Source organism: Polistes dominula, unplaced genomic scaffold (assembly GCF_049000335.1).
Source record: "Polistes dominula isolate Pdom_NZ unplaced genomic scaffold, Pdom_raw_medaka contig_24, whole genome shotgun sequence".
Taxonomy (NCBI): domain Eukaryota; kingdom Metazoa; phylum Arthropoda; class Insecta; order Hymenoptera; family Vespidae; genus Polistes; species Polistes dominula.
Window position 1 is genome coordinate 1,667,318 of NW_028301150.1, and position 10,645 is coordinate 1,677,962.

The following is a 10,645-nucleotide window of genomic DNA, read 5'->3' on the forward strand; positions in this document are numbered from 1 at the left end:
TCGACATAATTATACTCATCGATTTGAAAGTTATCTCTTCCTAGTTACCACCTTATTCATTTCTCTTACTTTGCTCTCAAGATTCTTCATCGTTTTGCTTAAAAGGTATCACGAGTAGTTAGTTTCTTCTAATATTTAAATCGAGTATATTCGGATTTTCCATATAACCCGGTAATAGAAATCGGTAAGTAACGTTGAACTACCTTAGTAGTCGATTAAATATCAATAGTCGATATCGAATTACATTTCCTATGTTAAATGGAAATTCAAGGTAAAACTCTGAGAAAATGAAAAAAAAAAAAAAAAAAGGAAAAGAAAATATACTGGATATATAAGAATTCGAGATCCAAGTCAAAGTTAAAATCAAAGAAAAAAAAAAAAAACAAAAAAGAAAGAGAAAAATGATCTGTACGATAAAAATACTCTTTCGTAGTAATAGCAATATTTTAATGAGAAACAAAATGTTGTTTTAATCTCATTACAATATTTTAACCATTTTCCAATTAATTTTATATTCTATTCGATTGAAAATAATACATGAGAAATATTATATTTTTTTTTAAATAAAAAATGCAATACGAGAACATTTTTTTTATCCTATATTATATTACATATATTATATTAAATATTTTGCAATTATTACGTTAAATATTTTTTATTATATATAATATTATACATAATTATTAATATTATTTTAATATTAATATTGTAAATATATATTGTATTGTAAATATATTTAATAAAAAATATAAATAAAGATATATAGAAAAAAAATTGTAAATTATATAATTATTAATGTTATATCTATATATAATATATAAATATATATTATATATTATATAATATATTTTATTATATTAAATATTATATTAAATATCTTGCAATATTTTGCATATGAATCAAATGATCCCTTATACTCTATAACTATTAGAATTTATTATTTATATACAAAACAACAAATTAGAATTTTCCTCAGAACATTAGTTGTAAGTGTAAGCAACAGATGTAAGCTATCGAAAATAGGATTGAAATAAAGGATATGAGGCTCTTTCGAACATTTTCGAGGCAGCAACAGTTGGCCGTTTCCTATCTTCTCTGCCTCTCTCTCTCTCTCTCTCTCTCTCTCTCTCTCTCTCTCTCTCTCTCTCACTTTCTGATGTATAATTCATTAAAAACGAATTGAAGAAAAAAAAAAAAAGAATGAAATAATATGAAAGGAAAAAGAAAAGAAAGAAAGAAAAATACATTTTACTTCTTACTTAAGTAAAATCTTGATTACGAGCTAAAGGAGTAGTGTTGGTGATGGTAGTGGAAGATTGGAGGGTTGAGCTCGAGTGAGAAATACGAGATTTAATGAACATCAAAGTTTTTAGGGTTCTTCGTTTTTCGTAGGAAAAAAAAAAATTAAAAAAAAACTCACGTTGGGGTTCCTCCTTTAATTAAATGGTTCTTAAGAAAGTTTAACTCGTTGTCTTTTTTTTTTTCTTTTTTTTATACTTGACGAAGAAACAAATCGAACTAAAAAAGGAATAAATGAAAGGGGGTTTGGGGGGAGGAGGTAGGGGGGGGGGGTGGATAATAAAGTAACAATCGTATTTTCTCGTTCGTTGATTAGTCTTTTTTTCGTTGAGTTTCCTTTTTCGAAGAGGAGATTGATAGCCCACCCTCATTCGCAGAAATCCAATAAGATCCTGAGAAACGTTTGTCAAACTAGAAGAGAGAGAGAAAGAGAGTGAGAGAGAGAGAGAGAGAGAGAGAGAAAGAGAAATTGTAGTAGCATAGCGCGGTTGTATCAGAAAACTCGGCTTTTCCCGAAACCAAAGACCAAAATTGATGATAGTAGTGGTACGACGACGATACTCGACTTTTTCTCGTCGCACACCATTAATTCGTTTTCCTAAAATCACAGACTGCTAGATAGAAAGAGAGAGAGAGAGATAGATAGAAAGACGAAATTCTTTTCGTCAAGGTTGACTACGTTTTTCTCTGGTTACGTATCGTTTCTCGTTTTAAATGAGATCTCGATAAAAATGTGATCCTAAAAAAAATTCTTCATTTTCTTTTTTTTTTGTTTATTTTTATAGTTACGAGAATGCATCTGATTGATAGATAAGTTGGATATGGTATTGAAGATAGTTAAACGAAAGATAAAAGAAAAATTGATTCGTGTATGCAATGAGTGTTTTTCTAAAAATCGTACACACATGTGCCCATAATTATAAAAGTGGTCCTAAGTCAAAATTAAAGAAAAATGTAGAAATAAATACATTATACAATTCTAATGTAAATATGTTCAAATATACTTAATAATATTATTTATAAATATATAAAATATATTATTAATATATTAATTTATAATTCAATACTATTATATTATATATTCATATATTTATTTAATTTATTAATACATTAATAATATAATTATTGAATATAATTTTTAAATAATATATTATATTATAAAATTTTCAAACGAACATCGATCATTTATCTGCGTTTTATGAAAAATATTAAATAAGAACAAAAATTAATTTTAAACTTATACATCTTATTTACAATAAAAGATTGGTGACCAAAAAAAAGGGTGACAAAATAAATATCACGGTTTATAAAAACCATTTTTCGTTGTTGCGAGAAAAAAAAAATTTGTCATCGGCTTTTGTAACAAAACGAACGATCAAAGTTCTTCGTGAGTCTTCCATCCTTTGGGAATTAACGAACCAACGAACCAATCGTATTATAGTTTAATCCTATTAAAAGATTTCGTCGCCGACCCCCATCCAAACCACCCACCCACTCATCCACCCATCGTTTCGAAAAGCAATGATTACTTTACGAAAATACACAAATAAATAAATAAAAAAAAAAAACCAAAAACTTCTCGAATCAATCCCGTTCTTCACGATTTATAAAAAGTAGAAGAAACTGACCAAGTAAAAATTAAAATGAGAATACAAAAAATTACAGTTGATGATAAAACCTCTTCAAGGGATCTAAACAAAATATAAAAAATAAAAAAGGAAATTTATTGATAGGAGGGGACAGAAAGGAAGGGGAAAGGGTGGTAGGACTCTCTAGTTGATGTTAACTTTTGTCGTAATACTTCTTTTGAAGATTTAACCATTAGTGTGAGAGAGAAAGAGATATTCCATTTATATTATATAAAATCGCGTTTATTAGATGCTTTCAACGATAACTTCTACTAGCGGGGTAGTAGAAAGTTTCGTTGCAAACTCGATTAACTCTGCTCATCTTTCTCTCTCTCTCTCTCTCTCTCTCTCTCTCTCTCTCTTTCTCTCTATTACTTTAACAGAAATATATTCGATTTATTTGAAAAACTCAGATGTATGTGAGTGTGCGTGTTTTCAAAGTTATAAGAGAAATTTATATGTATATATATAAAAGGATAAATTAAACGAATACAAATTTCATCTATATATTTTTCTCTATAAAACCCCGTGGCTTTTCAAACTAAAAAGATCAATCTCTCTCTTTCTCTCTCTCTCTCTCTCTCTCTCTCTCTCTCTCTGTCTCTCTCTCTTTTGGTAGTAAGAACATCTTGCGGGAGCTTGTGAATTTAATCGCATTAAAAAGGACCGTGGTAAAGGTGCTCGTAAAAGGAGTCACGAAAGTCACCGAGAGAAAGAGAGAGAGAGAGAGAGAGAGAGAGAAATAGAATGAGAGAACTTTGCAAAACGTTTTACGATCTGGTCTGAACATTATCGAGAGTTTAAAGACCTCTTTCAAACGTGGTTTATATCAGTCACGCTGACGAATTAGTCATGAAATGAGAATATTTTACGATAGTAAAATATATATATATATATATATATATATATATATTATACATAAATGTATTTTTTTTTTTTTACCTTGCATGATTACGTTTTGTGATACCTATTCGTGGTGATATAGTTCATAACACGTAAAGAAACTTTTTTTTCCAGACAAGTATCAACAACCTCGTAGAAAACATGTTTTTCAACTACACTATTTTCCATACTTACGAAAATAACTTTTTTATTTTTTTTGGGAGGAGGGGGGGGGGGCTTATTTTTACCTTTTTCTATTAATTCGATGATAAACATCATCGTCATATAAAAGTTAGTGACGTTCGTCCTTTTTTCTTTTTCTTTTTATTTTTCTCTAAAGTTAATCAATTACTTTATAAGATCCGATAATAATAATATATCGATTCGTGGTTCCCCATTTTTTTATATCGAACAAAATCGTTAAGGTTACTTCTATCGTGATGAGAATATTCGCAGGTGTGAAATTTAACGTGAGTGTTTCTATGAAATAAAATATGAATAATCGCATGCATCGACTTATATTTAATTAATTTGATAATGTTAACGCGATGAGATTGCTTGATTAATAAAATAGTTGACTAGATTTATACTTTCCAATATTTTTAATAATCATATACACACAGACATACATACACACATACCATCGTTTCCAAAGATATTAATATTGGATAAAGGTACGTTATTGTTTTTCTATTTTTTTTCTCTTCCTCTTCTTCTTCTTCTTCTTCTTTTTTATTTTTCTTTTTCAAATATGAATTTATAATGTAGAAATATCGATCGAAATTATATTATAAGATTTTAACGATAATCAATGCAATTAATCGAGCAATACTTTTCCATACGAAAATTGCATGATTAAGATAACGTTGCTAATGCATTTCCAGGTGCAAGATTTCAATGTGATATCAAAGTGAAAGAGGAATGAACGGTCACGTCAGTTTATGGTTTAATATATTATGGTTGACGTTATACCTACGTGAATTCGATCGATTCAATTAAAAAAAAGAATACACATTTTTTTTATCAACGTTACTATACGAACTTACTTATGGTACTTTTAACAAATCAATCTGACTCGTGTAGTCCTATATTGAAATAGTTTTCCAACATGACGAACAAAACTAAACAATCAACGAGTAATATTCTTGAAACCCCGTTTTCGAAGAAGGTTCTTTTTACGATAGAAATCTTTTTACTTCACCATTTATGCGCCAGTAATTCGACAAATTCGATACGATAAAATCTCGAATTATTTTCCTACGTAATTATTTATTATTTGTTTCTTGTTTTTTTCTTTTTCTTTCCTCGTTAAATATACATACATACGATTATTAATTTCGCTATTCGAATTTGGAACAAACAAAATAAATAATCGTGCAATTTGATTTACATTAGAATCGAATAATAAGAAACGCGATAAGCGTAAAAATTGATGATAAAAAAGGAAGATAAACTTTTAATCCTTTTACTTGGATATAAAAAAAATGTACACTCACCTTGCATTTTGGATAATCCTCCTCCGGGGATGGCCTTTTCCAACCGAGCAACGGGGGTATACAAACAAGGGCGGATAATAGCCAGACGAGGGCAATCATAAGTGCCGCCCTGGCCGGTGTTCTTTTCTTCAGATAATCAACAGCTTGTGTAATGCTCCAGAACCTATCAAGACTTATCAGGCATAGGTTCATGATGCTAGCAGTACAAAGTAGTACATCCATCGCTGAATAAATGTCGCACCACCAATACCCAAAAATCCAATAACCCATAATCTCGTTAGCTAATGAAAATGGCATTATAATGAGACCCAAGAAAAAGTCGGCAACAGCTAAACTGGCTATAAACCAGTTTTGAATATTTTTCAATGCCTTTTCCGTAGCAATAGCTATTATCACTAACATATTACCAACTACGATGATTATCATCAGTAATGTGGCAATGATAGATGCCAAAATGATATGCGGCAATGTATATCCGGATGGATACATACTATCACCGTAAACGATCAATGTCTCGTTGTTGCTATCATTATTATTATTATTATTATTAAATGGATATTGCATACTCCCGTTAAATATGGAATCGTTCGAGTATGAATCGGCAAAGTCTTCTTCCATCGTGTCTGAGGTTATACCAAATAGAAGATCGACGCCAAGGCTGGAACCACCTGTGAAGATCTCAAACGTACTTCTATTTGAGATACTTGAAATGAATGAAGAATCTTCTATGTCGCAGCCACAGCCGAGGGGATTTTCTCTTCCACCTCCTCCTCCACCTCCACCTCCTCCTTCTCCTCCTCCTCTCGGCTGTTCGCCGATCCTCTCAATCGGATCGTTCAAAGTACCGTTCTCTTCCGATGACACGATTTTTCCGCCAATCCTCCTTCTACTACTATTACTACTACTACTATTATTATTATTATCTTCAATAGTAGTTTCTGTGGTGTCGTTGTTCCAATCGCTGGTCCAACCGACGGCAAAATCGGTAAGACTTGTTAAATTAATTTCCGTTCTATCCTCTTCTTCCACGTTATCCACGTTTATCGTAGAAAATGATGAAGTTGTTGTCCCGGGAACCGTTGTAGAACTATACCACGTCATGTTCTCCTCGAATATGCTCCTCGTTGACGCCGTTGCCGAGCTAACGGCGTCCTCGTTAGACATAATGTTGCCGAAGACTGGCGGGATCATAACTTCTTTCACCCACGCCGTCTTCTGCGAATGCTATCTCGTTGATAACGTTAAAATTTCGTCGTAAGACGATGATGTACTCGCAATCGTAATTCTTGACGATGAAGAAGAAGAAGAAGAGGAAGAAGACGATGAAGATGTTGAAGATGAAGAAGAAGAAGAAGAAGAAGATGTTGACGATGAAGACGAGGACGAGGATGACGAAGAAGATGACGATGAAGAAGTTGACGATGAAGAAGTCGACGAGGATGTACCATCGCCGCTCGTGGAAGTTTCTTCCGATGTCGCCCCTATCGGGGAACTTGGATGACACCTTGCACTCGGTGCCAGTTCTAATAACAACAACAACAAGAGTGTGGTGGTCTCGTCGCATCTCGAGGCCAGCGCCGTCATGCCCGCTTCGGCATTATGTCATTCTTTTATCAAAAAAAAAAAAAACTATCCAACTTTTTTTTTTCTTTTTCTCACTCCCACACCTCTCCTCCTTATCAATTCCACCCTTTTTTACTCGACACTTATTTTTCTCAAGTCAACTGAATGCACTGAGTAAGTATTATTTATTATGTAACAAATGAGAGAGAGAGAGAGCGAGAGTGGATCCTGTTTTATCTTCTTTCTCTTCAAACTATCTTTCTCTCTCTTTTTGTATATATACATATATATATAATAAACTTTTTTTTTTTATTTAATAAAACCTTATGAATCGTTTCGTCTACATAAAAATTACGTAGATCATTCTTTCTGAAGCTAATATCTGGGGCTGGTACGTGACGCTAGGTGACGCGAACCATTGCCTTCGATGAAGAAGGCGTCGAGATGTCCTCGTTTTTTCTCTTCCCTTTTTTCTTACTACATATATATATTCCTTCTTCTTCTTTGTTTTTTTTTCTTCCTATTTTTTTGTGTCCCTTCGTTTTTCTACGTCATCCTCCTTCGTCGTTGTCTTAATCGTAGATTGGCCCTTGATTTATTGCTTTGCGTGAGTCGTCGTGACTCTCCTGAATTCACTGGGCTCACGACGATAGTGTGTTAAATACGAACGAATGAGCAACCAAAAAAAAAACAAATGTATTTATATATACATATATATATATATAGGATATAGAAGAAAAGATATAGAGAGAGAGATAGAGATAGAAAGTGAGAAAAAGTAGAATTAGAAAAAATCAAAAAAAGATTTACGAACAGCTCGGGGTTTGGATTGATTAATCGAAAAAGCGAAAGATTAAACTTTTCTTGCGTTTAAACGCATTGTAGAAATAGAAAGAGAGAGAAAAAGAGAGTTAGAGAGAGAGAGAGAGAGAGAGAAAGAGAAAGAGATTAAAATTTGCGATGAAAATTGGTCCCCCTTTTTTCTAACTTTTCCTTTAAATTAATCTCGTATACGAGTCTTAAACACGAACGGTAATAGTGAATTCGAGAGAGAGAGAGAGAGAGAGAAAGAGAGTGAGTGAGAGAAAGTATGTGTGTTTGTTTGATTATGTGTTCGTGTGAGAAATGGAGAGAGAGAGAGAGAGAGAGAGAAAGAGAATATACTTCGTTAATTTAAGAAAGCTTGATTGCTTATCGGAACCCTATAAGTTCCTTCTATCTCTCTCCTCTCGTAAAAGTACTTAGTCCCTTCGTGTTTAAAAGGTCCCGACCTTCGAAATTAACCCCCGTACACGCTGATTTCGCACTAACGACGTCCGCGAGTTAATAATTAATTATCGCAACGGGACTAAAAGCCTAAGCGTTGGATACCCGTACTGCTCCGACCTGCTTTCCGAATCGTATTTGGAAGATAAACGTTTCGTAGATTTATATATATATATATATACATATACATATATGTATGTATATATAAATGTATGTATAATATAAAAAAGTAAAAAGAAAGATTAAGAAGAAATTTTTAATAAAAAGAACAAAAATGATTGTGCGGGTTTTAGGATTATAAACCGCCGAAAAAGTACACTATATGTATATATATATATATGTATACATATATGTTAATATTGGTCGCGCGCGAATGCGCGCACACACACACACAAACGTTAAAGGGCGCTATTTATTAAAAATGCACACACAATAAGATTTTCAACGCGAAAAAGTCGAATAATTTTCACGTTAAATAGCCGCGATCGGATCGATCTTTTGAATAAAAGGGCTTTGAGAAGGAAGGGGGGAAGGGTGTCGAAATTCGACGGGCGGCAGAACAACATTCGTCGTCGTAATATATATATTCGTTTTTACGCTTTTTACGTATTAAATCTCGTACGCGTAATATTCATCTAAATACAAACGTACACATTGAATAAATGACTAATTTAATTAGTGGTGTTCTTATTTATTAAATATAGATCATCATCATCATCATCATCATCATTATTTAACGACTATCGAATATAAGGAAAAATTGATTTTAATTGGAAACGGGTTATAGAAAAATGGAAATATGTGAAGAGAGAGAGAGAGTTTATTTATTTTTTTTTTTTAGACAAGTTACTATTTGAATGATTGTTTCAAGTGTTTTATTGAAAAAAAAAATAGAAATGAGAAGAGAGTTGTTTGATTTCTTTTCTCTCTTCTTCTATACACCCACTCTTATTCTCTCTCTCTCTCTCTCTCTCTCTCTCTCTCTCTCTCTCTTTCTTTCTTTCTTTCGTACACGCGGTCACGCGACAATGTAATAATATCTTTTACAACGTGATTCTCTCTTTCTCTCTCTCTCTCTCTCTCTCTCTCTCTTTTACGATAAACAAACTCAACCGATCGCGTGGGATCTCGTCGAACCCTTTTCCTCTCTTTTTCTTTTTCTTTTTTTCCTTTTTATCTATCTATGTACACCTATTTACACGGTGGTTACGAAGTCATTACCTCGTAACGAGCAACGTTCCCCCTATTTTTATTTTTTTATTTTTATTTTTCTTGTTTTTTTTCTTTCTCTCTCTTTTCTAACGTCTTGCTTTTTCTTTTCTCTATACTCTACGTGTTGGTTTTTTTTTTTTTTTTTTTTTTTTTTTTTTAGTGCACGTGTGTATTATATTACGTTTATGAATATAGCTACTATACGTGTACCAGATGATTAGCAATGAAGATTTCGAAAATCGAATTTTACAGATCTTCTTAATTGTTTTTTTTTTTTTTACGTCTCTCTAATCTCACGTATTGTACTTTTACAATCCCTTTTAATAAAAGTTTTTCACAAGCAACACCTACACCATTACCACTTCCACACCAACACCAACAACACCGGTAGGAAGAATCACAACAGCGAGTTCGTCGATCCCACGTATCGAAGAAAATCTTCTCAACGATATAGTAATTTTCGATCACAATGACGATGATATTCCTCTTCTTCTTCTTCTTCTTCTTTTTTTATGCTACCTCTTCTTCCATCCAATTGCATCGTTTCGTACCACTTTCTTTTTAAGTTGCATGACTTTTTTTAACTTATCTTCAGTCAACAATCTTTCCTTACGTTTTATTATTTTCTCTTTTGCTTTCTTTCTTCTTATCAATCTTCCTCCTCTTTTTATTCCTCTTTTGATTTTATTTCTTTTTCTTTTTTTCTTCGATGATCGAAACCACTAGAACCACCACCAACCACTACCACCACCACCACCACCACCACCACAACTACTACTACCACCAATACCACACCGATGACCGAACGAATCCTCGTTTTCTACGATCTTTCAACCATAAGAAAATTTACTCCAAATTCACAGTTTATTGTTCCACTATTCTTTTCTTATGTCTTTCTTTCTCTCTTACCCCATCTCAATTTATTTTCTTGTCTTTCAAAGTAACGTCACTTCTTTTTTTTTTTTTTTCAATGCTGACAAACGCGTGCGTGCGTGCGTACGTGCGTGCGTACGTGCGTGCTTACGTGCGTGGGTGGATACGTTAATGTCAAGTAACGCAATTTACTCGCACTTCTAAACTAAACTTGATCTCAACTCTCGTTTAATTATAAATTTTCTTTTTCTATACTCCGATAGGGGTTTTTTTTTCTTTTTTTTTTTTTTTTTATATTTTACGAACAATTTGTATTCTCTCTTTGCTTCTAACCAGGCAAATTATCCACGTAAACAGTGTTATGTGTTTTCTGTACAATCAGAACGAATCGTTGCTTCTTAACTCGGGAACACTGAAGAAGAAACG

At 32.6% G+C, this 10,645-nt stretch overlaps 1 protein-coding gene across 1 annotated transcript in view; it reads right to left on the reverse strand.

Annotated features, from left to right (window-relative positions):
• Octalpha2R (alpha2-adrenergic-like octopamine receptor) overlaps positions 1-6,496 on the reverse strand; it is an 89,615-nt gene extending 83,119 nt beyond the window's left edge. Inside the window, 1 exon segment of the mRNA XM_015317791.2 lies at positions 5,306-6,496. Within this exon segment, the coding sequence (XP_015173277.2) occupies positions 5,306-6,496 (1,191 nt within the window).
• Positions 6,497-10,645: the final 4,149 nt, after the last annotated feature.